The 27,354-nt window shown below is 54.9% G+C and overlaps 1 protein-coding gene across 1 annotated transcript; it reads left to right on the top strand.

Moving 5' to 3' along the window:
• Positions 1–1,089: 1,089 nt before the first annotated feature.
• OTUB2 (OTU deubiquitinase, ubiquitin aldehyde binding 2) lies at positions 1,090–25,574 on the top strand. The gene is made up of 6 exons (XM_004484376.5): positions 1,090–1,286; positions 14,233–14,328; positions 15,608–15,726; positions 20,783–20,867; positions 21,354–21,548; positions 22,544–25,574. Exons 1-6 carry the CDS (start codon positions 1,284–1,286, stop codon positions 22,748–22,750), a joined length of 705 nt encoding a protein of 234 aa, XP_004484433.1. The 5' UTR covers positions 1,090–1,283; the 3' UTR covers positions 22,751–25,574.
• The last annotated feature ends 1,780 nt before the right edge of the window (positions 25,575–27,354 follow it).

Below are 27,354 nucleotides of genomic sequence, written 5' to 3'. Positions count from 1 at the left end.
TTCCTCAGCAGAGGGAATTCAAACCAGCCTGCAGCCAGACCGCCTGGAATTGAATCCCGCTCTGGACTGTGTGACCCTCATGGCTCTGTGCCTCAGTTTCCTCATCTGTAAAAGAGGGATAGTAGGGATGCTAATAATAGGACCTACCCCTATAAACTAGTTGTGAGGGCTTAGGGCAGCATCTGAGCACAGTAGATGCTCAATAAAAGCAAGCTGCTATCGTTAATTGCTTCTTGAGCCTCCAAGGACTCGAACCCCGACTCCCCAGTAAACGATAGATGCTTGGAAGGCACAGATGTTCACAGCCTGGTACCTGGGTGGTAGGGGGGTGGGGGTGGGTGACAGGTGAAGGGAAGGGGGAGTAGGGAGGGGAAGGGCTCAATAAACTCGTGGTGTTTTAATACCGTAAAATGGCTCCGGAAATGCACTGGAGCCCCCTCCCCTGCCCAGAGCATCCCCTCCAGGGGAGCGACTATGACTGACTCTTTGGCTGATAAATAGCCCTGTGTTTGGTGTCCAGTAATAATGAGCTTGTACGCGGGGTGAGTCACCCAGACTTGTCTCACTCTCTGGGCTTCGTATGCATCTATACAATTCCAGAGCCACCCAATCAACCATCCTAGAAATTCATTCATTCAACAAACATTAATTGGGTGCCTGACAACCTACTGATTCATGAGTTGGGAGGTGCGGGCGTGAGCGGGATATTATTGAGAAGCTGCACAAGGGCAAGAGTTAACTTAAGGTTACTGGACTCGTGTTCCCTAAATACCTTGTTCTCTGATCTTGAGCCAACTATACTCATGTGGCCTGATTTATGAATTAGCGAGGGCCAGCTAACCTCTCCGAAGACCTCAATTTGCAGTGTTTGTCAAAAGCCCTTCGGTCTTTACAAAGGAGGACCTGTCCTTCTGGGTTGGGCTAACTCCTTCGCGCTTTGAAAGCTTTTGGTGTCTTTAAAAGGAGGCGGTACCCTGTCAAGTGAGCCCTAAAGCATAGGCTGGGAGGCACGTGAAGTCCCACCCACTTTCTGTGACGTCCTGGGCGCCCGCTTCTGATTGCCCGTTTCAGACGTCAATCGCCGGGCGTGTGTCTTGCTGGGACACGGTGGAGGTCTAACCTCAGGTTTGCGGAGCGGTCGGGTGTCTTCTCCGCACCCCCGCAAGCCCTCGAGGCCCCCGCCGCCCGACCCAACGGCGAAGCGGGCCCGTGCCTCCCGCGGCGCCCTGCGCACCGGATCGCTCCTCGCTGGGGGGAGACCTGGCCCAGCGGCTCCGGTCACTATGGTCAGTGGTCGCGGGGGGCAGCGGGGCAGGGGAGCGGGGAGGCGCGCGGTGGGCGGGGTCGCCGCCCGGGCGCACGTGCGCTCGCGGGCCGGGGGCCGGGGCGCGCTCTGTCGCCAGCGCTGAACTCTCCGCGTTCGGATCCGCGGCGGGATGCTGAGCCCGGGAGCGTGCTGGGAACCCCGTGCTTCCTCGGAAGGGCCTGCAGGCCCAGAACGCGCCCCGCGGTCCCCGAGGACCACCACGAGGGGGACAGTCCTGGCCCCCCTCCCGGCGCGTCTGTACCGGCAGTCCCCGCGGGTGCCCGCGAGGGTGCGGGAGAGGCGCCCTCGAGCGGACCCACCCGGGCAGGGACTCTCCAGCGCTAGGGGTCGGCCCCTCTGTGAAGGAGCCTCCACCAGCACCCACGACCACACCCAACCGGGGCCTCAGCCCCTGGGTCCCCAGCCCCCGGGGCGAGGCTAGGGGGTGGCACAGATGGCCGGGTCGCCGGTCCCCTGGGTGGCTGGACATTCGCTCTGTCCCTCGAAGGCAACAGAGGGCCTCTTGGTAGGGTCTCCATGGAGAGGCTGCCTCAGGTTGTGAGAGGCATAAATGAGGGTCCAGAGGAGCCCCTGATCTGGGACCCAGAAAAGGCCCCAGGGACACTCTGAGCCAGGCCATTCCCAGGCTTGGCCAAGTGGGGCAGCCAAGACGCAGGCGGAGGGGACTGGTGCTGATGGCTGGGCTGGGGGGGCTCCCAGGCTGGTGGTCTTTGTGTTACATCAGCCCCTCTCCACGTTGCCGTGGGGGTCAGGCATCCTGCAGGGCCTGGGTGTGATGACAGTCCACACACCTGCCCGGGGACCTGTGGCGTGGAAGGGCCACCTCACCTGAGCAAGAGCCTCCAGCGGGTGCCTCCCCAGCGCTGCGCCGGTCTTCAGCCGCGGCTTCTCCCGCCATGAGCCTGGAAACGGGCGCACACGGGGGCTGGGTTCCCGGCGCTGGGCCAGCCTCCTCGCCCATCTGGGCAGGGAAACGGGTCAGGCCTGCGGGCTGCTGCCGGCCTGGCCACGAAGCCTGGGCGTTGTGTGGGCAGCTGGGTCACTGGAGCTGGGGCTGCCCCGACAACAAGCCGCTGTGGTGTGGCCGGGGGCCCCAGGGCATCCGCAGGCTCCAGCTTCCTGCTTCCACCTGGGCTGCCGCATCACCCATCAGGGAGTGGCCGGGGCTGGCTTGGGGCCGGAGGCTGGCGTGTCCTCTGACGGCTCCTGGGGAGCTGAGGGTCCAACAGGGGTGGTAGGGGCTGGGACCCCCTGCTGCCCCTTGTGCTGCAAGCGAAGCTGCCGATGCCACTGGCCCATCTGCCCCGGACTCGGGCCGGGAGGTTAGAGGACATGTGGGGCCAATGCACAGAGCATCGACCGTCATCAGACCCTCAGTGCAGGCCGGGGTGGCCTGGTGGGGGGTTAACCCACTAAATAGGACGTCAGGCTAGGAACCGGGAGGGGCAGAGGCTGGGCAGGGCTGCTCATGCAGTATTTATTGAGCACCTGCTGTATGCCAGGCACGTGCTAAGCCCTGGGCTGTGAGGTGGTTTTTCATGTTGTTTGAGTTTCCATGTGTGGTGGGTGGAAACGTCTAACAAACATCCTTGAAAAATACAGTATCTTCTTTCTTTTCTCCCCTCCAAGCCACTGGGCTAACCTTGAGAAAGGGTCTCAGGGAGAAGCCCCTTGGGAGGAGGAAGTGGGGCGAGGGCCAGGGGCAGGGGCTGCAGACTCAGGGTGGCATGCTTGGAGTGCAATTAACGTTTGCTGAATGAATGAGTTAGTCAGGCATGAACGATGAAACCATAGCGTCCTGCTGCGCTTTGCTCTCTCGGTTGTCAAACCAGCTCCTGGGAGCCCCCTGGCCAGGCCCCAGGCCCCAGGCCCATGAGGGCTCTACCCTGTCCAGGAGCTCGGTGCCTGTTGGTCAGGACAGACCTGGACAGGATACAAGTGATTCATGACCTACTGCTCACAGCCCAAGAGGACCTCTTCCTGCAGGAAGCCGGTGGACTCTGGGTGGCGGCTTGGGCAGTGGTCTTTTGAGCTGGGTGTTGAAGTATATATAGGAGTGCTCAAAAAAGATTTGGGAAAGAGTACATTCCAGGGGGTGGGGGGAAGGCAGTGTACTTAAAGGCCTGGAAATACGGTCAAGAATGGGGTATTCTGGGAAAGACAAGCAGCCCGTGTGAATGCAGGGAGATTGGGGCGGGAGAGGGGATGAGTTTAGAATAGTAGGTGGGGTCAGAAGGTGCTGGGCAGGCCTTGACATTCCATGCTGTGGCCTTTGGGTTGAAGCTGGAGGTGGGGGTAACTATGACATTTGATAAGAGGTGGCTGACTTGGAAAGGAGTGGACAGAGGGAAGGAGGCGGCCGGCTGGAGTCCAAGACCAGTTCACCCCTTTGTCCACCCATTCACTTGGTGTCATCTTTGGAGCATTACTCTGTGCCGTGCACAGGAATCGGGCCGTGGCAGGCGAGGTCCTTGCCCTCGTGGAGTCCACATTCTAGTGGAGAGAGTCAGACACATGCAGGTAAACAAGCGAGCCCACAGGTCAGCTAATGCCATGAAGAAATAAAGCTGGACAGCGATGGGGCGGGGCCCTCAGGCAGGGTGGCAGGTGGGGCCTTTCTGAGGAGGTGACGCGCCACCTGAGTCAGGCGAAGGGCCAGAAGAGTGTTCCAGGCGGCAAGAGCGGCACGTGCCAAGGCCCTGAGGTAGAAATGGGTTTGTCTTGTTGGAGGACCAAGAGGGCCCTGGCGGCTGGAGCTCTGGAGAGCGAGGTGAGCAGGGGCGGGTGGGACAGGATCTCGGAGGAGGCTGTCCCTAAAAGGTCGAGTCGCTTGCTAAGAGGAGGGAGCCAGCGGAGGGTGTTAAGGAAGGAGTTCTCATGGGGCTCACAAGTGGCTTGTGCTGGCTGCCCAAGAAGGGTCCGGCTGAGAAGCTGGGAACTGGGCGGGTGCTGCCGCAGCCTCCCTGAGGGAGACGGTGGCAGCTTGGGCCGGACCCTGGAACAGAGAGGACAGGGAAAGAGAGGAGCGAAGAGGACTCTGGGTCTTTAGGGCGAGTGCAGGCCGGAGGGGCCTTGGGTGGAGCTGGGCAAGCCCGGGGTGAGGCGGGGTGGAGCAGGGGGAGCAGTTGGGGACATGTCAGTTCCGAGGTGGGGCACCGGAGTGGCGGATGGAGCTGCAGGGAGGGGCAGGGCTGAAACCTGTGGGTGGGATGGAGGATGCTGTGAGAGTCCTCGCCTCGAGGGTGCGGGGCCAGGGTCTCTGCAAGGCCAGCGGGAGCTGTGGCCCCAGGAGGAGGGCCCGGTGCAGGCCCTTCTCGAGTAGCCGAGAAGGGGCACGTGGTAGACAGAAGAAAGAGTCCCCCCCGAAATGTCCAGGGCGTGACGAGATCCCGGGAACCTGTGACTGTGTCACCTTACATGGCCCAAGGGGCTTTGCGGGTGTGATTAAGTTTAAAGAATCTTGCCATGGGGCCCCTGTCCAGGGGGCCGGGTGGTGTCATCACGGCGTCCTCCTAGAGCGAGGCAGGAGGGACGTGAGGACAGACGCAGGGGTTTGGAGGGCGGCAGGGAAGGGGCGGCGAGCCCGGGAACGCAGGCGGCCTCTGCAAGTTAGAAAAGGAGAGTGGATTCTGCCCCCGTCTCCAGAAGGAAGGCAGCCTTGCCGCCACCCTGCTTTTAGACTTTTGGCCTCCAGAACCGGAAGTTATACGCTTGTGTTTTTCAAGCCACGAAGTTTGTGGCAATTTGTCAGAGCAGCCGGAGGAAACTCAGGCAGGGCCCAGGTCTCAGCTAAATCCGTGACCTCCATCACTTGGGCCCCTTAGCCGTGAGAGTCGTTGAGCGCTCCATCCACGCCACCCCAAAGCTAACATGGTAACGGGCATCTTCTGCCAGCCCCTAGAACTGCCCCCTGCACGAGGCCAAGGCTGGACGAGGTCAGCCGTGCAGTGACTCGCACCTGTGGAGTGCAGAGGTTGGCTCGGCTCTGACGGAGCTGGCGACCTGAGGTCAGGCCCCGCGGGGAGTGGTGGCTTCTGTGACCTGAGCCCGTGCGTGAGGCTGACTCACGGGCCGGGGTCAGCCCTGCGAGAGGCGAGCCCCAGGCTGGCTGCTGGGGAGCTCTTAGGAATCGACCACTGGCCCCGTGTGGGGGGCAGGTGGGTTCTCTTCATGACGGGCAAGGGTGCAGAGAGGCAGCGTGCTCCGGGCTGGGGTCCCAGTTTGCCCCGAGGTTGCCCAACTGTGTGCACAAGGCTTGACCTCTCTGCCTCAGTTTCCTAATCTGTAGGCTTCCACGAGGTAAGCCGTGGGGATGCTCTGCACAGCGCCTGCCTCTAGGGTCTTCGTGTAACAAATGGTATTGATTGCGACAGAGTTGCAGGCACTTGGGGTACACCCGGGTACAGAGGCGACTGACCTCCCTGAGCTCGTGGGGCGTCGTTCTCAGTATTTCACCCTCAGGGAGGTGCTGAGAGGCTGCTTCAAGCCTGGAGCTGTGCCTGCCCCAGGACACGCCTTGGTGGCGAGGGTCTCCCCCGGGCCGTACAGGGCCGTCGCGATGGGCAGAGCTGCCCGAGCCCCCTCCCCTCAGGCGTGCCCCTCTCTGGTGAGAGCAGGTTGATGCAAGGAATGGCTCAAACGGGAGGCGCCGCAGGACTTAAGAAGGAAACTTATAGTAATTTCATTAATCAAGACTTACAATTTTTATCATTGTAGAGATCTTATTAACATTTAAACTTATGTATTAATATAAGCGCTTATTTAATTTTTGGCCATTTGAATAGAGCTCTTTTATAAATTTTTATTTATCAATTTGTATTACCATCCGGAGGTATCAAAATATACACTGACATTGAACAAACAGACAAACACAAAAACGATTGCAACACACCAACAGAAACATAAAGTTTACTATTTGACTCATAATTCTTACTGTTTTGGTGTAACTGTTTTTAAGCTCTCCGTCATTTTACATCTTATATTTTACTGCTTTTAAGATTTCTTCTGGAATCCATGTTGCCTGTAACATGCAAGCTTGTTCTTGGCAACACTTTTATTAGTAATCAGCAACCAGTTAAGATAACTTGAGCAGCATAAATGAAGCTGAGCTTTGATGTAGCAGTTCAGACAGTTAACACACATTTTTTGATTACTACTCTTTAAGACAACACTGAGACTTGAAGTTCAGGAGTAAGCTACTGATTCAAAACTGAACATTCCTTTTAACACTTTGATAAAAATTTTGTGCTAATTTTATTAATTTGGTTTAATAGGCCCAATCAGAATCAGCATGGAAACAAAACAGAACACCAATGCTGCCATATTTTCCTCCTCTCCCAGTGGCTTCATTCTATCAGCCCTCAGCAGCCCTCAGCCACACTATCATGTAGGCAGCAGGGGATTTGCACAGTTGCTGCCAGAATATTTTCCTTATCTTAGTTAACACTTTTAACAGTTTTCTTACAAGCCTAATTGCACTAAAAAGGGCCTTATTTAGCACTTCTGCCTGTGCAGGATGTTGTATTTTTGTGAGTTAACCTTTCCTTGCATAAGCGGCTCAACAAGATTTCCCTCCGTTCTAGCCTGCAAGATTCCCTTCTGTAAAGAGGATAATTTAGGCTGGGAAGCTCCAGGCACAGGTGTGAGGGGTGGAGGAAGGGATGGTATAGCAGCTTCCTCAAAATTAATTAATGGAGGGGCCGTAGGCAAAGAGTTTAGAATCCAAACCTTTAGAAATTTTTATAGGGGAAGGGTCATCATGGACCTTTTCTTCATCTTCTTCATCCTCTGTTTGTAAAGGTCCTAGGACAGACTTAATAATAGTCCGTGTAGGCCAGATAGTAATGGACGGAAGCCCTTGAGTGTGTAATTTTTAAAATTCCTTACCAGCTCATTCCCAATCAGTTAATTCTAAACTGCCCAATCTTGGGAACCTGGAACAGTGAGCCTCAACAACCTGTAAAAGTTCCGCAACTTGGGACTCACTAGCTTTATCTCCCCCTGCTTTGAGGAGCTGTTTCAGGAGACAGACATAAGGACGATACTTGGTTGTACCATCTCCATTTCCCATTGTGACCCTGTAAAAACCACCTGAGAGCGTCCTTACCCACGGAAGGCTTCTGGCTCCAGATCATCACTTGGGGTTCTGTAATGTTACACCAGTTTTAGTTTCAGTCCAGCGAACCTTCTCCTAGTCGAGCTGTTCAAGCCCCACGTCGGCCCCATGTTGGGCACCGGATGTTGAGACCAGCTCAACATAAGGAACAGCTGGAACGGGAGGCGCCGCAGAATTTAAGAAAGAGACACAAGAAGCAAGAAAAGATGGAAACAGGGGACTCAAAGCCTCAGGGACTAAGAGCCTTGACCCCAGCTTCCACATCGTCTTCACTGAGTATCTCAGGGATGGGAGCAGAGGGACTTTTTATTCTTTTAGATAACATTTTGCCAGAGCAGTCTCTCCACATTTTCCCCACGTATGCCGTGCAAGGTTTACGTGTTTCTTTCTGCAAACAATTACGGGTTGTCCAGGACAGTGTTCCGTCCTGAAAGGACCTGGTGTTCCAAGGTCCATACCCGCATTTGCGTTTTGGAAACATTTCAACCTCCGGCCAATCTCCACCCCTGCCCGCCGGCAGCCTCCTGCTGCCCCGTCCCCGTCTCCATGGGAAGGACTGGGAGGCCCCCACCTGGGCCGCACCTGGCAGCTGTGGGCTGGGAGCGCCCGCACCGCCTCGGCGCGGGGAGCATCTCTGCAGCTCCACTTGGAGACAGCTTTACTAGAAGCTTCAAATGCCACCCCCTGCTTGGTGCAGCCATGGATCAGGATTCAGTTGGAGGGTTGGGGTGAACCTGGCTTTCTGCCCATCTCGGGCTGGCTGAGGAATTCTTGGGCTCGTGTGGGCAGGATTAGGTCCACAGAGAGGCTTTGGAGAGAGAACAAGAGACTTTTCCTAAGTCGGGACCGGGCACTGGCATTGAACGGGTGTGGCATAGCGAGCACCACGGCCAGGGACACGGATTGAGGGACAAGTCCCGAACAAGGGCTGGACCCGGGCCTGAACCCCAGCCCCGCTTTCTAGGGCATTGCGCTAGTTCAAAGGATGGGGCGGTGGGAAGCCAGCGTGAAAGAAACATCCAGAAACTGTTTCCAAGCAGAGGTGCCATCTGCCTGACTTAATTAACGTCTACTCACCAACGAGCCACCGAAGGGCTCAGCCTCTCCCTGGGCCTCAGGGGGGCTGACAGGACACTGTCGGGCGTGGCCTGACTGCTCTTTCTCCATGGCCTGGAATTTTTGGCCTTGGTTTAGGTATCAAAACAAAATGCCAGTTAGGGTCGGCTGAGCCCAAACTCAGAGCGTCGTACCTGATTTAGGGACCAGTAAATTGAGGCCGTGCCTGGGTCCTCCCTGGAGCACGAGGCTCTAATTTTAACTTGGTCCAGTGGGGTGGCCAGGACCGTGCCGTGCGCCGGGGCCAGGAACCAACTTCAGGGTTGCCCGGGCCATCCTGGCTGGGCCAGGCAGGGCCAGGAAGCCTCCAAGTTAGAACCCCCTGCCCTCCAGGCCACTCGGGGCCCGGGAGCCAACCCCAGGGCCCCCGCTGCCCGAGGGAGGAGGCCACAGAGCCTGTTGGCAGCCGGGGGGAGACTTTAATGGAGTGGCGCATGGAAACAAGCAGACCCCACACTATCAGGAGAATACTCTGCGTGCACATTAAAACACATCCATGCATAAAACAACAGTGTTTTTCAGAGATCCATGAGAGGGCCTGCCCGTGGGAGTTAAGGGCTATAGAAATGGGAACAAGGAGCAGAGATGAAGGGAAAAAGCTTGGAAAAAAGCTTCCTTGCAGAGTCGGGTGGTGACAGTGTCTCGGGAACCCTGCTCAGCTTTCAGCGGCCAGGGGCCTTCCCCCGCCCCCAAACTGGGTGCTATTTCCTATTTTTCTTTCAATTGACTGTTTTAAATAGCCTAATTGAATTTGTTTAAAACGTGAAGTGTATCCTACCGCGGAACACGGAAGCCCATTTCCCCTTCCCAGGCCACCTGTAAATAGTCTTTATTTTGGCTGTGGATGTAGTTTTCCACATTAAGTCCTTCTCCCTACCTATTTAGGGCTCATTTCCTAAATTCCTTTGATAGCTTCTCCGAAATTGCTAAGTAAATACAACCGGTTTTACATCCCCCATAACCCCCGCGCGCCCTGCCACTTTGTTTTTCATTTGGGGCGATCCAGGCACAAGCAGCATTAAATCCAGTTGTACTGCCTTTTTAATCTACCGTTGAGAAATACCCAAGCCATCGTTTCAAGTAAGCTGTCTGTAAAAACACGGCTTTTTATAAAATGTAAACAAAAGTAAATAATGGAGGAAAGTGGATTTGGCCCAACGAATAGGGCATCCGTCTACCACATGGGCGGTCCACGGTTCAAACCCTGGGCCTCCCTGACCCGTATGGAGCTGGCCCATGCGCAGTGCTGATGCACGCAAGGAGTGCCCTGCCACACAGGGGTGTTCCGGGCATAGGGGAGCCCCATGTGTGGGGAGTGCACCCTGTAAGGAGAGCTGCCCAGCGCGAAAGAAAGTGCAGCCTGCCCAGGAATGGCGCCGCCCACACTGACAGCTGACACAACAAAATGATGCAACAAAAAGAGACACGGATTCCCGGTGCTGCTGACAAGAATACAGGCGGACACAGAAAAACACACAACGAATAGACATAGAGAGCAGACAAGGGGTGGGGAGAGGAGAGAAATGAAAAAAAAAAGAGTCAACGAGCTTATTAAAAAAAGTAAATAATGGGATTTGGGAATGAAATAACATCACGTGTAGGGGGTGAGGAGTATGGTAAAGCAGATGCACTTGCTGTTTTTAAATCTTACCTGCTTGTCGCCATGCCAAGCTGTTTTTAATTCTGGGATCCCTTAGCTATTTACTTTATTAGCATACATATGAGTGGAAAATTAACCATACACCAGCAATTGTTACTTATTAACAATATAAATTTTCCACGGTTTAGAATAGATCAAAGCATGTTAACTTTTCCTAAATTTGCCACTGACTTCAATTAAATCAGCTTGTTTTAAGGAAAAAATAATAATAAATGCAGTGTACACAGAACTATTTTAGGCTCTTGAGTCAGAGCCTTACTCTTCGAAAGAGGAACTAACAAGTGAGAAAGGAGTTAAAGGTAGGAGCTCGCTTTCTCCTTAACGTCATCAGAAGGCCTGAAGGGTCTTGAAGAGCATAACCGTCCCTGTGAGTGTCCCAGGTGTTTTTAACGCCACGTGGGGGCGCCACCTGTCAATCGGCTCTCGTTCCAGCTGTGTGAGGGTCTCAGCCTGGGAGATGCTGCCGTAAACCTGGCCCCCACGAGGGGTCTTGGACTGGAGTTGGATGGATAACTGCGCTGCCCACCTCTCTGGGGGGAGCTGCAGGGGTGGGAGAGTGGGACCTGGCTTGCTGGCGAGAGGGCCCCAGACTGCCCTGCAGAGAATGTCTCTTTGTGTACCAGAGGCCTTGGTTTTTCAAGAGCTCCTGGACTCTGAGCTCCATCTGCCTAGACGTTTGGCACCTCCACGGCATTCAGTCAGACAGATCTGCATTACATCACTTCTGAGCACAGTACACCTGAGCTCTCTGAATCTTTTTTTTTTTTTGTCAGTAGATTTAATAGCACCGACCTCAAAAGATTGTTGTGAGGATTAAATGAAATAATAAAGATATGTAGGCCTGTATCTCAGAGGTTGGCACATAATGGATGTACAATAATGGCACCTGTTATTATTTCATCCATCTTGGACTTAGGCTAGCAGCAGATCATCAAGCCTGCCTCCACGTATTAGCTTTTGGCCTCACATCACAAGACGGATGCTATAATGTGGATATTGTATCGGCATTAAAGGCAAGGGAGTAAACGGATGTGGCTCAAGTGATAAGTACCATATGGGAGGACCAGGGTTTGACCCCTGGGGCCTCCTCGTGAAAAAGAAGAAGAGAAAGCATGCCTGCACAGCAAGCCAGTGCCTACGTGGCGAGCCGAGTGCCCATGTGGGTACCTGCGTGGCAAGCCATTGCCCGTGTGGCAAACCGAGAGCCTGCGCGGTAAGCCAACTGCCCGCACGGTGAGCCAGTGCCTGCATGAGTCACGCAGCAAGATGATGACGCAACAAAAGAGAGACAAAGGGGAGAGTCAAGGTGAAGGGTGGCAGAGACCAGGAACTGAAGTGGCGCAGTTGACAGGGAAACTCTCTCCATATCAGAGGTCCCCAGGACCGAATCCCGGTGAATCCTAGAGGAGAAAGATGAGAAGAGAAGACAAAAAAGAGAAATAGATACAGAAGATCCCACAGCGAATGGACACAGCAAAAACAGCAGGGTGGGGGGAGGGGGAGGAGGCAAGGGGAAGGAAGAAGGAATGGGAAATGCCATCTCTGATCCTTTATCCCAAACCAAAGCTTTCAGACGCTCCAGCAGACTTTCCTCGGGTTGGGTTGGCCAACCCTGGTCCCTTGGCTGCCATAGCTGCAAGGGAGCCTGGGAAATGAGGCTAGGGAAGGAGGGGCAGGATCACCGTGACTTAGAGTGATGGTTTTTCTTCACATCACCCCAGGTGATACCAGGATTCCGTGAGTGGGGAAGACATGGATAATGCCTGATGGGAAAGCAGCCCACCATGTCTGCCCCTGAAGGGTTCTCTGATTCCTCCTGACAGGTTCCCCACTCTGCTCACTTGCCGTTGTGGCATGAGGCAGAAGGGCAGAAGAAGTTTGAGGCTGACTTACTTTTGCAAAGGAGGGTGGGGACAGAATGAAAACTTCCAGACACAAACTCCATAATCCCTTCTCCCCAGTTCCGAGCGTTTGCACACTCTGTTCTCTCTTCTGGAAACACTCTTCCTTGTGATCTTCTTTGGGACAAGAGCTTCACCTTTTTCCACTTTTAAGCTTTCCTCTGGGAAGTTGCCTTGATCCCTCAAGTCTGGGGGAGGGCGTGTTCGGGACCACCAGGAGGGAAGGAAAATGTTAAAGTGTAGTTCAAGGAAGGGCTCAAGCCTGACTTAGATGGGCTGAAGAGATCAGGGAGGCTTCCTGGAGGAAGTGGCGTTCGGGCAAAGCCTCAAAGCAAGAACATGATTTTCATTCATTCATGTAGCAAGCATTTCCTCATCCTCTCCTCTGTGCCAGGCCCTGGGATGGGCCCTGGCGAATCGGACAAGTGAACCTGAGATCAGAGACAGTAAGAGGATGCCCTGCACTGAGAGACGCCCCTCCTTGCTGTCCAGTCCCAGTGTCTCTCCTCTGTCCTGGATGCTGACTACACGAATAGGGGCCAAAGAAGTGCGTTATCAGTGAGTCTGTCCCACGTGGAGACGTGGTGGCCCTAAAGTCACTTAGGCCTCCTTGTGTCATCTCATGGCTCTGCTCCCTGCTTCCAGGTGCCCGGCTTGGAGAAATCTAATCAAACATCCAGATATAGTGGAGCGGATGTAGCTTGGTGGTTGAGTGCCTGCTGCTCATGTACAAGGTCCTGGGTTCAGTCCCTGGTTCCTCCAAAAGAAAGTAAGAAGATCCAGATACATCTCTCCAGGTGGAGAAAAGGATTTATAGCCAAAAAAGGCTCCTCGACGGGCACGATGGTACTAGATTGAGATCCTTGTCTGGTCAGTGATGAGACAGAAGCGATGGGCAAAGGCCGCCTTAGTTGGAAGCATAAATTGAAAGTGGCAAGCTCCAGTGACAATTAAGTGTCAAAAACGGTGGCAATAAGTAGATGGAAAATTACGGAAATCCCAATTAATGTTCACTTTCCAGCTGTGCACCCACTGCATTAAAATGGTCTCCTTGGAAGGTGCACAGCCAAGAACGTCGCCCTTCACCAGCCTCGGGACGGGTGTTTCTAATGTCAGGGTAAAGACTGTAAGTGGCTTTCAGACTAATTTCTTGTACAGTGTTTTCATGCTAAAATCAGAGCTGTTCCCGGGGTGGGTTGCCGGGCAGGGTAGGTCTCCCACTTGCCTGGACCCTGGCGGGAAAAGCATAAGGCGGGGATGGGGCCGCTGGCGAGTTGAACAGAGCTGTCTCCTGCAGCCTCCCTGGCCCTGGACTTCCTTCTGCCGGCATCGCCTACCTGCCAGGTGATCACTTCTCAGCCCCGCGGAGACTGGCTCCGGGCTCAGAGACTTGTATTTTTCCGGGTTGGAATTGACCAAGAGGGGAAGCTGGGCTGCAATTTGAACTTTCACCGGTAGGTGGTGCATGACGATGCTCACCCAACCAAACCGCCGGGTACCCTGGGATGGTTTCCTCTGTGAAACCTTCCTTGGCACTCCCAGGTCATGGGAGGGGACCTCCCTCCGTGTGCTAGTGCCACTCAGGGTGTCCTCTCATGGGACCTTATTACACTGCATCATTAGTGAGTCCTCCCCTCGACTGTGAGCCTTGCTGGGGAGGGCTATGGCGCATGCTGGATATTCAAGGATTGTTGGATGAGTGAGTGAGTGAGTGAGTAAGTGAGTGAGTGAGTGAGTGAGTGAATGAGTGAATGAATGAATGAGTGAATGAATCAAAAAGGAAGGCCAGAAGGAGACAAAAGGACATACCATATTTCAGCGTAAAGGTTCCTTACGTTTGAACTATTACATTCTACAAATGCATCACTCTGGAAGTTACAAGCCGAGTTTGCTTATGAAGGAGATACCCCTGCGTGCTAGTGCTGGCACCGATGTCCTTGTCAGGGAAGGTGAAATCAGACGTGGATTAGAAAGCTGGTGGCCTGCTCAGACCAGCCTTTTGTGGGAAGGTAACATTTACTATTCTTTTTATCCAGCAGCTCAGAGACTATCTTGGTGAAATCCCATCAGTTGCTTCCAAACTTGCCACAGCTTTTTCTTTTCTGTCTTTCAGAGTGAAACATCTTTCAACCTAATATCAGAAAAATGTGACATTCTATCAATTCTTCGGGACCATCCTGAGAACAGGATTTACCAGCGTAAAATCCAGGTGAGGCAGAGTGTAGGGAGAAGATTCTAATTGAAATGGCTAGAGCTGGGAACAGAGAAGAAGGTGCCAGTTTGAAGGCAGGAGAGGCTTATAGTTTGGACCAGGTTCCTGGGGCCTTTGTCTCAGGGATGAATCGTTCTGTTGCAAAAAAGAATTGTTTTTTTTTAAAGTTAGACATTCTCCCAAGTGCTTTATTTACTCAGAGACCTCATTACAACTCTGTGAGTTAAGTACTATTATTATCCCCACTTTACAGCTGAGGAAACTGAGGCACAGACCTTAAGCAATGGGCCCAGGGTCATACAGCCCATGAGTGGCAGGCTGGGATTTGAACCAGGCAGCTGGACTTCACAGCCACATCTGTGACCAGCATACTATGTACCTACCTCCCAGGAGAGAGCCCGCTCTACCTGTGCCAAGGCAAAGGGGAGATTTGCCGGAAGGATGCAGGGATAAGGTGCAGATCCCACGGGATGTAGGGGCCCGGATGCTTCTGAGAGACTGATTGGTCCAGCTTGGGTCAGGGGTGGCATCATGTGGTCCACAGCCGGCCACTGGAGCACTGCCTGGCACAGGGGCAAAGCCAGCTGACAGGCCCCCTGGAGCGAGAGGAGATGCCAGCAGGGTCTGGGCTACCCTCTGCCCTCCCACCTGCCTCGGTAGGCCTAGGTCGGCTCTGACCCTTCTGGTCGCTTGATGGGCGCAGGGACTGCCCCCCATCTCTTGAATGCCATTCTCTGCTATCAGAACCCTGACTGTAGCCTCTGGAGGCAGGAAGGGGAATTCTGGGCCATTTCAGAGAGAAACTGACGACCGGGAGCAGGGCGGGAGGGGGTGGTGGCACGGGGAGGGCCGCATCTTTTGAGCTGCCTTAAGTGGCCCCTAGTAGACTGGGCGGCCTCCTCTCAGCCCACCCCAGCCACCCACACCCTCCCTCGGTGCTCCTCTCAAGGGAGCCGTGTCCTCCAGGAAGCCTTCCCAGCTTCTGAAGCTGGTGTAGACCCCGTGGCCGCAGCCTGGTGCTTCCCCTGCCCGTGACCGCAGCTGCCCGAGGTTTCGCACCAGTCTCAGGGCTGACACCGGGACGCCCTCGGTGCGCTTCTCTGCTGGTGGGATGACTGGCTAAATAGATGAGCACGAGGGGGGACACAGCGAGGCGAGAGCCTGGGCCTGAAAGGAGGGGCAGGCGTTCCCCGGAGAGGGGCGGGAACTGCAGGTGCCGCGCCCCGTGCAGCGGGCGGCAGTGGTTGCAGCTGTCCACGTCCTTCCTCTCCCACAGGAGCTCAGCAAAAGGTTCACTGCGATCCGCAAGACCAAAGGGGACGGAAACTGCTTCTACCGGGCCTTGGGCTATTCCTACCTGGAGTCTCTGTTAGGGAAGAGCAGAGAGATTCTCAGGTGAGACGGGCCCGAGTGTGACTGGGGTTAGGTCCCTCCTGGTTTTTTTGGCTGTGTGCAAGGTCAGCCCTGAGTTTCCCTGAGGGAGATTCCTCAGCTCAGATTGTTCAGCCTCGGGAGTGAGCTGGAGGGCTGCCTGGAAGAGGTGTTTAGTGTTGGGGGATGTCCAAGTGCCTGCTGTGGTTGAGACGGGAGCAGCTGAGAGGCAGGGGATGGAATAAGGGACCGTCCAGGCTCTTTCCCGCCATCTGCGTCGTCCACCGGGTCTGAGCCAGCCTAGGTGAGTGCCATCGGGCTGCTATTTGGTGACTCGCTCCCAGGACACCACCAGGTTTCACCTTGGTTTTCTGAATAATTTCTGCCGGCCCTGCTTTGGGGGCACATAACCCAGGCGTTCGTCTGGTCAGGCCTGGGTCTAGAGGTTGGTGCCGCCAGGAGGTCTCTGCCGGGAGCTGCTTCCCGTCGCGACCCTGTGCTGGACCTTCACGCTCTAGCTCAGCACTTTGCGTGTTGTAACATTTCTGCAAATCACCTGGGATCTCGTGACCGTGCGGATCAGGGTTTAGCAGGTCGGGGTGGGGCCGAGCATCTGCATTTCTCACAAGCGTCAAGGAGCTGCCGCTGCTGCTGGCCTGTGGACCCCGCTTTGAGGAGCAGGGAGTTAAGAGAACGTTGGGAGCCTCGCGGCCCTCGGAGGATTTGAGGAAAGCCACCGAGTCTCTGCAGCAGGGTCGCGCGCTGGGTGGGAGGGGGCGGCCGCGGGCCATGGGGCACTGGGGCTTGGACCGCGACCCCGGCTGAGACCCCCCCAGGGGCTAGGGTGGGTTTTTCCAACAAGGGCGCTGCTGCTGGGTCGGGCTGGGTGACCCTTTCCTGTGGGGCACTGTCCTGTGCGTCGGGGCGCTTGGCGACGTCCCCGGCCTCCGCCAGGCGCCAGCAGTCCCCCTCCCCCAGTCGTGGCCAACAGGAACCTCTCCAGGCATCGCCACGTGTCCCCTGGGGACAGTCACTCCCAGACAAGAAGCGCCCGGTAGAGGCCACCGTCTCTTATTCAAAATACAGGTGGTCTCACAGGGGCTAGAAATTAAGCCACTGGTCCTTTACTTGGAATGACCTGTTCAGGTCATTTCCCAAATGACAAACTGGCCAAGCCTCTGGTGACAGAACCAGCCGTCTCAAGCCTTTCCCCTCCCGGGCCTGCTCGCTGTCCTGCAGTGGGCGAGACAATGCCCCTGGGTGTTAAGACCTTGGTCCCCGGAGCTGTGACCGCAGTGGCCCTGGGGCCCGAGGTCCGATGGCCTGGGGTCCACCCTCCCTCCCTCATTAATCGCTGCGTGACCCTGGGCGAGTTAGCCCACCCCTGCGCCTCAGCCTGCCGCGTGGAGGGTGGAGGCTTCTGCAGCCCGCGGGGCCGTCACGAGGACTCGGGGCGCGACGCGGGGACGCCGGCTGCCCGCGTCTGGACCGGCCCCCCGCGCTCTGCTGACCCCAGCCTTCCCCCTCCTTCCAAGGCCCCCCACGCACACTGTCCACCCCTCACCCAACAAAGTACCCGCATGCGTGGCCCCGACACACGGCTGCAAAGACGAGCCACAGCTTCCTGCCCGGTGCAAGAGGCTCCCCTGGGAGAAGATGGGCGCTGAGTAAGGGCAGCATTTGGTGTGTCGGGCCAGGAGGGAGGCCGGGAGTCAGGTGGCCCTCAGAGCGGGGGCCGGGCGTGAGGGACGTGCTTTCAGCCCGAAGGAGGTTTTGAGCGGGGACAGGACCTGGCTGCGGGCCTGTGGGGGGCGGCGGGGGGAGGCCCGGGGCGACACGGTGGGGACCGCGACTGGGACGGCGGGCCAGAGCGGGGGTGGCGGCCTGCCCGGTGGAGGTGCGGGTGGCACCGAGTCGGGGGCGCCTGGCGAGGTGGAGGCAGCGTCGACGGCAGGGGGCGTGGGAGCGGGGGAGGGCGGAGGCCTGCGCGGAGGCGAGGGTGGGGGCGCCCTTCCTGTGGAGGGAAGGCTGGGCAGGTGGGAGCTCAGTGGGAGCGACGCCGCGGGTGCAGTGCCCATGAGCCTGCGAGCAGAGGCAAGTGGGCAGACGTGTGTGGCCGGCGCTCGGGGCCGGTCCATAAAACCACGGGGCGGCGCCAGTCCGGCGGGGTCATCTGCCCTAAACAAACTGGGGCCAGGTCGCCCCAGCCTTGAAGGAGGCCCCGGCCTCCAGGCGTCGGTGGAAGCTCTACCCTGGCGGCGCCCCAGGCCCTGCACGCCGCCGTCCTCCACCCCATGCGCGGGGCTGTGCACGGGCCGACCCACCCTGACGGGCAAAGGCGGTGGGCGGGGGTCCTTCACGTCTCTATGGCCCTTCCTCTAAGACAGGATCACAGGGCCCTCGTGGGGACCGAGCGATGCGCCTGCGTGCTTACACCACCGCTGGCACGCTGTGTATTGGTTACCACCCGTGATATTTATCCACCAAGATGCTCACCTTCTGGAGAAGCAGGCAGCTGCTTCCTCCTCGTACCGCAGTACCGGAGCACAGATTTACCGCCTACCTGCTGTGCACCGGTTCCTGAGCCAGAGGCTCTAAGGACATGCTCTACCTTTAAGGAAAGTCGCTGTTATTGTCCACATTTTACCAATGAAGAAATTGAGCCTCAGGAAGGTTAAACGATGAGGCCAAGGCCACAAAAAAGCCGCTATGCAGCCAAGAAAGGCTGAAACCCTGGCCTGAGTTCCCAGCCCTGATGCCCTCCTCCTTTCCCCCCCCCCAACCTTGGCCTGAGCTCTGTGTAGGCCCCCCTCGACTGGGCCTGTGTGCCACTCGTCCCTGGATCCCCTGGCGCCTGGCACAGCGGAGTCAGGGATGAGGCAGTGGTGTGGGGATGGGTGGCCCGAGAGAGGAGGAGGGGAGGAGGGGAGGCAGGGAGGCTGGGAGCGGAGCAGTGCACATCACCGTCTTGCAGGGACAAAGTGATGGGGCCTCTGGCACAGCTGGCAGGGCAGACCCAGAGAAGAGCAGCTGCCTCCTGGTGCCACTGTCCGGTGCCCAGGGCCTGTGGGCCGCCCAAAGCGCCGGGAAGAGGAGCAAGGATGAGGGGTCTGCAGGGCCAGTCCCTTGGCCTTCAGAGGATGGCTGGCCCATGAGAGGGAGGCGGCAGGCAGGTCTGACCATCACATCCCAGCCCGGACCAAAGCGGAAGCTAGAGGGTGCTGGTCCAATAACCACAAGAAAAAGAATGATCGGAAGCGCCGCTCCCACCTCACGCTCACCCCTCCTGCAGCACGGCCCCTGAGCCAGAAGACAGTAGCTGCTGAGGCAACTGCAGGTCTCTGTCATGATCTTTTAAGTCCTTTGGGCAAACTTCTCCTCCCTCTGTCCTGGCCAGGGTCTGGCTTCACTTCCAAGGGATGGGCCGCTGTGTCTGGGTGTGCTCCCCCAGTGCCTCTCTGCTTTGTCCTTTTTTTTTTTTATTTTAAAGATTTATTTCTCTCCCCTTCCCCTCCCCCCTCCCACCCCAGTTGTCTGTTCTCTATGTCTATTTCCTGCGTCCTCTTCTTTGTCCGCTTCTGTTGTTGTCAGCGGCACGGGAATCTGTTTCTTTTCATTGCATCATCTTGCTGTGTCAGCTCTCCGTGTGTGTGGCACCATTCCTGGGCAGGCTGCATTTCTTTCACGCTGGGCGGCTCTCCTTACAGGGCGCACTCCCTGCGTGTGGGGCTCCCGTAGGCGGGGGACACCCCTGCGTGGCAGGGCACTCCTTGCGCACATCAGCACTGCGCATGGGCCAGCTCCACACGGGTCAAGGAGGCCCGGGGTTTGAACCGCGGACCTCCCATGTGGTAGACGGACACCCTAACCACTGGGCCAAGTCGGCTTCCCTGATTTGTTCTTGCAGTCCTTCCATCCTCTGTGCACCATAGTTATGTGTGTCTGCGTCATCTGCTGCTAAACCCTGAGCATTTTGGGGCCAGGGGCCAAGTGGGCTTCCTCATTGCACCCGCCCTGGGTACTGGGACAGGCCCTAGAAAGAGACCATTGGGATAGAGCACAGAGGCATCCAGCAGTCCTGCAGGGTGTGTGCACTCATGGGGGCGGGGCCTCCTGGCCGGGTGCTGCCAAGGTGTGACAGCCAAGCTGGCTTTCGGGGGAAGAGCCCTATCTGTGGGGTTTGCCAGTTTCTTTGGTGTCAGTACTCCTACCATGATTGATTTGGGAAGAGATGTAGTCACATGCATGACAATACAGAGTATTTCCACCATACGGGTACAGCAGCCTCAAGAGCAGAGATGATAGTAAAATAAGAAGGAAATGCTGAGTTCTGAATAGCTGTTACCTTTGTTTCTTAGTCTACCTAATGGTAAGTGCACATACCTTGGTTTTTAGCTCTGGCTGTGCTTATCACCCAGCTCGCAGGGGTCCTGACAACCTAACAGTTGATTCTAGACACCCCTGAGGAGCACCACCGGTGCGGGCGGCACGGGAGGCACAGGAGGCGCAGGGGGTGGAATGCTGGTGGGGGTGGCTGTGGGAGGACGGCAGGTTTGGAGGGTGGGTGAGAGGAGGTGGGCGAGCAGGCAGGGCCCTGTGAGGAGCTGTGAGGAGCAGCAGGCCTCCCTGTGAGGAGCTGTGCCTGAGGGCAGTGAGCCAAGTAGTCGAGTCAGGCTGGGCTAGTCCCCTCTGGAGCTCTCTATGGGGCTCTGGCACGTTATGCCAGGGAAGGCTGGGCATGGCCCAGGCCAGAGGTGGTGATGAGGTGGCGGGAACCATGGGGACATGGCTTGGAAGGTATAAGCAACACGTCTGTGAGTGGCTCTGGGGTCACCGCAGTGTCCTCATCTGTGAAATGGGTATACTGCCCACCCCTGGGGATTGTTCAGTGGGGAGGCAAAAAGGTCAATGCCGGGTCCATGTGGAAAGTGCTTTGAAAAGTGGGAATGGTCCTTCACCTGTGGGTGACAAGCACTCTTTTCAGGTGTGGGGGTGCGGTGGCTGAGAGAGGGATGGACAGTTGACAACCACCGGAACACTGCCTGTATGTCCCCGTAAGCACCCAGTCTACCCACTTTAGGTTCAAGGAACGTGTGCTGCAGACCCCAAATGACCTTCTGGCTGCTGGCTTTGAGGAGCACAAGTTCCGAAACTTCTTTAACGCTGTGAGTTAACCTGGTCCACGAGGGTGGAGGCCAGGTCCTTCCGTGCCAGCACAGACCCTCAGCCCACAGCCCACTACCTTGCTTGTGGAGATGCAGGGGGACAGGGAGCCCAGGGCCCTGCCCTCCTTTGGGAGGAGGCCCTTGCTTTGGGGCAGTGGTTGGAGCCCTCTCCTTCACCGCTCTTCCCACCCATCTGGTTAGTGAAGGGGTGGGCTTTGGAGGGCTTGCAGCTCTGGATCTGCAAATAGAGTCCCAAGCAAGAGAGCGATGCAGGGAAATCCCACTTGCTGGTCGCTGAACAAGACTCTGGGTTAAGGCATTCATTCCAAAGCATTCCTAACCCCCAGTTATGTAGCTTTGGATGAATCTCAGAGTACTTTAATACCTCGACTTGATCTAAAAATGAAAAGCTCCTGCAGGAGTGCCAGGCAGGGAGAGGTGGCGCTTGCCTGTCCCTCCACTGGCTGACAGCCTTGGCGGGCCCAGTTTTACAGTGTGGTCGAACTGGTGGAGAAGGACGGCTCAGTGTCCAGTCTGCTCAAAGTGTTCAACGACCAGAGCTCTTCGGACCGAATTGTGCAATTCTTGCGCCTACTCACCTCAGCCTTCATCAAGAACCGAGCGGACTTCTTCCGACACTTCATTGACGAGGAGATGGACATCAAAGACTTCTGTGCTCACGTAGGTCCCTGGGCGAGAGGCAGAGGGGTCTCGGGCTTTGGGAACTCCGCCTGTCTCCCGCCCCTGGACTTGAGCACTCCTATCCCTAGCCAGGAAACATGAAACAAACTCACATTTGTACTTCGAATTCATCTGAAATTCGAAGAACACTAACTAGATGGGGAAGCTGGAGACAATCCTACTTGAGGTACCTGAACTTTGTGGCTGAGGGCCAGTCACTGTCCGTCCCAAGGCCTCAGTTTTCCCATCTGAAAAATAAGGGCTTCGGACTGGGCAATTTACAGAATTGCAGAGTAGCAACTCTAGAGCGACATTTGCCCCAAAATGCATTTTCAGATATATGGTATTCAAGAGTTCCCAACATTTAAAAAATTGGGTTATTTTCCTATGAATATTTGGGTTTCTCCTGAAAAAAAAAATCAGGTCTAACCCCTTACACCCTTAATCTTGTGAGGCAGTAGTTAGCAGGAGTCTAGTCATAGCTGCCATCTCTATTATAGGACAGCCACCCCAGGGACACACCACCTTCTCTGCCTCATCAACACCCGGCCTCACTCACACTCACTCACCAGCCTGGCCTCTGGGAGCACTTAAGGTGGAATCTCTTGACGGCACTGCCCCTCTCATGTCTAAAAATCTTTGATTCTATGCGGTACGGAGCCCGACCTGAAAAGAAGTTCCTGCCCCCTCTTCCAGAGTCCTCAAAGATAGTGCTCTCTTTTTATATACATACACAAGAGGTTCTGGGATCCAAAAGTCTGGGTTTTTGCAATTCTAGCCATTTCTAACTATATTACTTCCTTTCACTGAGCCTCAGTTTCTTCCTCTGTAAAATGGGGATGTCAGCACTTAGCTCCTGGGTTGTTGTGAATACTACTTCCCAGCACAGAGGATTTGACCCAGCGCTGTGAAAGCCAGGGTTGAACTTCTCTGACTTGTTCTCAGCCAGGCTTCCCTCCTAAGCTGGGCTTGGTTTTCCATTTTGGCCTTGGCAGGAAGTGGAGCCCATGGCCATGGAATGTGACCACATCCAGATCACCGCCCTGTCTCAGGCACTCAACATCGCCCTGCAGGTGGAGTACGTGGATGAGATGGACACCGCCCTGAACCACCACGTCTTCCCTGAGGCCGCCAACCCTTCCGTTTACCTGCTCTATAAAACATCCCACTACAACATCCTTTATGCAGCCGATAAACGTTGATTAATTTTAGGCCATCCAGTGGAGCCTGTCACCTAACGGGAACATTCCGGCTTTTCAATTTTTTAAGCGATTTAGACTGTAGCTAGAAAATGTATAGCCTTTTGGGCAAAGCCACTGGGAATGAGGCCTACCCATTATGGACTGTGGTAACATGGTGATGTTTTTACTATTTATTTTGATGAAGGACCAAATACTTTCTAACTTTGGGCCAGGAGACCTGGCTTGGCTTCTCAGCTCCCTGTGAGACCCTGGCTAGGTCACCTGCCCTCACTGGGCCTGTTCTTCAACTAGAGGTTGTTCTTGTATGAAAATGGGACCTCCGTGGTTTCTCTACCCCAGGGGGCAGTGCCTCTCTAAGATGGGAGGAAAAGCTCAAGGTCACAGTGTCTTGATTCAAGTGACTTAACCAGATCTGTAAAAAAGAATCAAGTCCAATCAGCTGTTGGACTGGACCTGGCTGGCTGGCCGATGGATGGGCTGGCCTGTTGAGGCGGACTTGAACGTGAAGGCTTTAGTGTGGGTCCAAGCTCCATAATGGGAGTCAATTTCCCCATCACCAGTCAAGGGAAAAAGAGGCTTTTGTGCCAAAGTCCAGGAATGGGCCTTTGGCCTTCAGATGAAGCTCATGTTGTTGGCAGCACCAGCAGGAAGGGCCCAGTGGGGTCTGGTCTGAACCAGGAAGCTTTAGTTCTCCCATCAGTGCCGCAAATCCTAGGAATAGGGTGCAAGACTCAGATGGGTAGAAACATGGGCACATGCAGCCATGGTCTCCGGCTGAACAGAGTGGACATTTTCTAAGACTCCACTGTTAGCTTCTCTCCCCCTTTCCCCGAAACCTTCTGCTTTATTTATGGGCTGGCAAGAGCTCAGATGGGAAAAAACCAGGGACAAGCCAGGGAAAAAGGTGTATGGAGACTTCCCATAGGTAGCCCACTGTCCTGACCAGCAGCTTCCTTAGTCAGCCTCTGAACATGACCCCTTAATAACCTTCACCTTGGGCCAGGACCTCCAGGCCTATTGCTGGGTTGGCGGACAAGGTAGACACGAGTGGGCAAGCAAACACTGAGGTGCTGCTACCACCACCTCTCTTCATCTGTGGGAGGAAATGGAGAATACAGGGGTATGGAATTGCCTGCTGGGGTACTTTCTTAATCTAAGGCCTTCCTCTCACAGGTTTCTTCGGCAGGGATTTGTTAGAATCTACTGGTGCTGCTGTGAGACTGCTAACAACGAGATTGTACAAAAGATTGGTTAGCAGACTCAGAATCCTGTTTACACAAATGTCAGATTTTTATTACTGTTCTGCCTTTGTGAAAAAACCAATAGCACTCATAGATGTCAGAGTGCTTTAATTCCAGGCAGGGACCCAGGTTCTCGTACTGTCCTAAACTGGAATTTGGACCCAAGGGCTCAAGCTGATTTTGTCACTTTTCTACAGGCATGTCAACCTGACCCAGATTTCAGCATGTGCTCCCTGTCCCAGTCTGCTCTAAGTTGGGGTCTATAAAAAAGAACAATTACTCTGGAAGAGCTGGGGGAACATGCATGATGTAAATATCATTCTCTTTGCCTAACACGTCTCCAGGGACTTCGTTTCCGAACTGAAAGGTGGGACACACAGAGTTCTCGACAACACCACTGCAGATGTTCAGCTGTTCTGCAGGGGGTAAGCTGGGGCCCTGGGCCTTGCAGACAGGGCCCTCAAGCACAGCAGAATAAACCACTAGCTGCTACTTCTCTGCAATCATGGCTTATGTGGAGTTCTCAAAAGCAGAGCTCCCTGAAAACTCCAGATGGAGTGTTCTGGCAAGAGACATTTCCTCCGAGACTCACCTCTGCTGTGCTTCTAAGTCAGAGAGCCTATTAATCCTTGGATGGAACACCCTTCCCAGGAGAGATCCTAGCAGCTAGATCAGGATGCCCAAGCTCTGGCAGAGGCAGGCCTGATTATTTTCATGATCTTACCTCTTGCTATCTCTTCCTTTTTCCCAAAACCAATGGCCAAATCCAAACCGCTGCCTTCATTCTTTCTATATCTGCCCTTAGATCTTACCTCTAAGGGAAAGCACTAGGGGAAAAAAGTGGCAGAATTTAGTGTCACTTTGTTAACTTGTTAAAATATGCACGAGCAGTTACCCAGCTTACCTCCAGCAGCCAGTTGTCTGGTAATCACACTTTCTGAATAACTTGCCACCCCTACTCCATGCACTATCTTTTTCCAAACCTAAAGCTGGAAGTTGCTTTGCAAGCTTGTCTTTAAAATCATGTGTTTCTTTCCAAAGGGAACTTGTATAAGTCAATGGAATATTTAGCAACGGAAGAACAAAACGCCCTTCTTTTGACTGAGTTCTTATTGGGGACGGGGGGACTACATGAAAGGGGCTCTGAGGACAGACTGCCTGGGTTCAAATCTCAACGTGCCACCTACTGTATGCCCTTGGGCAATCATTTCACCTCTTGAGTCCTGATTTCCATGTTAGTGAAATGGAGACAATACCTACACCACAGGATTGTTTGTTAAAACAGGATTGTGTATGTGAAAACTGAAACACCTGGTAATAGTAAGTGCTCTAACAAATGTATAGTCTCCAAGCAGCCTTCCTGAGGGGAAGCAGAAGGGCACTGCAAGGTGCCACATGCCACCTTGGCAGTGACTGTGACTTCACAAACAGTGCAAAGATCAGGGAAACCATTAGATCTATGAACCAAACACATTTCCACCCTGTGCACAAATGGGGCTGGGGACTGTGCCTCAACAAGTGGCTGCCCAGGGGTCAAGGTCCTGTGGGATGCGGGCCAAACATTAAAACACTTTCCCTAACAATTTTTGTCCTAATTTATTTGGTACTTGGCATGCACCAAAGACCAACACCACTCTCCCTTGAGTGTGTGGATTAGTAGAAGAGGGCAGCTCTTTGTTTAGTGACAAGGCATGGGCTCCTTGTTTAGTGACAGATCCAGGGCTCTCCAAGAGATCACAGGCTTCAGGAAGCTCTGCCCCTAGGCTGGAGGTAACAAGGGAATCAGGTCTCACCAAAGCCTCACCAAGTGGGAGAAGAGAACTGTTTGGGAGACAGACCCTATCTTTTAAAACCTACCCCTTTAGCACACCAGCCAAAAAAAAAAAAAGAGACTTATTTGCTGCTAGAGGGCAAGGTGAAGAGATCAGTGGACACCAGTGGGCTTCTATTTATTCTGTGACAAGTAGCCAGGCCTGCCATGACTCAACTCCTGTGAAGGGAACCTGAACCTGCTTAGCAGCCCCGCTGAGCTTCACTTGGAAGATGGAGTCCGTCCCCCTGGCATCTGTAAGTCAGGAAGCTATGGCTGACCTCACAGACTGAGGCTGGTTTCCTTCACTCCTGGCCATTGTCCTCTTCCTTATCCTAATCTCAAGGTCACCAGTGACTGGGGGAGACACTTCTTGGCCATGCTGTTGTCTTTGAAGATGAAAGCAGTTTCTGGACTTGCCTTGAGCCCACAGGAAGACACCACTGGGTTCTAATTCCAGCTCTGCCACTTGACTATTGTATGATCTTGAGCAAATTGGGGTCACTACAAAAAAGGGTGTTAAGATTTGTTTGGGGGCCTTGAGGAAGACTTGATGAGATATATAGTAGATGAGCGGGCCTAACAGTGCCTGGCTCTCGGTAGTCTCTCAGTGACACCTGAATCTGAGCTTAGGCACATGAGGCCAGATGTTGCCAGAGAGCTATGGGAATACTGCTGCCGGTGGTGAGGCTGTGGGAGGGCAAGTTATTTGCATTTGGTGTTATCTAGGTCCAGGTATGTACCCTCTTCAAATTCACAGGACTCCTGGAACCAAGCGGCTATACTGTGCCTGGATTAACACCCACGTGGAAGCCCAGACTGAACTGTTCAGAAATCTGAAGATGTGCTGCTCTCATGACTGTGGCAGCTGTGGCTACTCAGAGCAATCCAAAAAAGCTGGGGCAGCAGCAGGATCATGCGTTCCCTCAGCACATTTACACCTAACCTGACCAAGCACGAGGGCTGCAAGGGGTGGCAGGGAGCACTCTCTGCCCTCGTGGAGCTCATGGCCTGAGGCAAACCTAACACGGTGTGGCAGGGAGGACTATGGGAGCCCCCAGGAGGACTGCTTCACCCTTCTGGGATGTGGCTCTAAAGGACATGCAGCAGCACTCCAGGATGACAAAGGCAAAAGGCAAACCAAGCCATGCATGGGAAAGGCCTTTGCAGAAGCTCAGGAACAAGAGAAGTGGTGCCTGGGACCACGGGCAGCAAGTAGCTCTGCCACACTCTGTTCAGGAGGTAAGTGGAGTGAGGAGGCTGGAGGACTTGGCAAGGGCCCCACATGCCAGTCTCAGCATACGGTTACTGGCTCTCCCACAATTAGCTCTGTGATGTTAGGGAAGCCTGTGTCGAGTACATCCTAGGGTACATCAGACAAGGTAATAGCTGTGAGCAAGTGGTAAGGAGTGAAGGAGCTGTTAGGGAGAAATCTGCACCTCCTGCTCTGTCCAAACTGTCCAGTGGGGTGATATGCACCTGGAGCCAGAGGCCTGGACATTTTCCTCACGGGATCCAGAGGACCTACACTGGTGGCACAGCGCAGAGGAATC

This window comes from Dasypus novemcinctus, chromosome 3 (genome assembly GCF_030445035.2).
Source record: "Dasypus novemcinctus isolate mDasNov1 chromosome 3, mDasNov1.1.hap2, whole genome shotgun sequence".
NCBI classification, from domain to species: domain Eukaryota; kingdom Metazoa; phylum Chordata; class Mammalia; order Cingulata; family Dasypodidae; genus Dasypus; species Dasypus novemcinctus.
This window is presented reverse-complemented; position numbering and strand designations above follow the sequence as displayed.

Coding starts and splice junctions, on each gene's coding strand:
- OTUB2 (XM_004484376.5), top strand. Junction 15,727..20,782: donor AAGAGCAGAGAGATTCTCAG/GTGAGACGGGCC, acceptor TACCCACTTTAG/GTTCAAGGAACGTGTGCTGC. Junction 20,868..21,353: donor TCCGAAACTTCTTTAACGCT/GTGAGTTAACCT, acceptor TGGCGGGCCCAG/TTTTACAGTGTGGTCGAACT.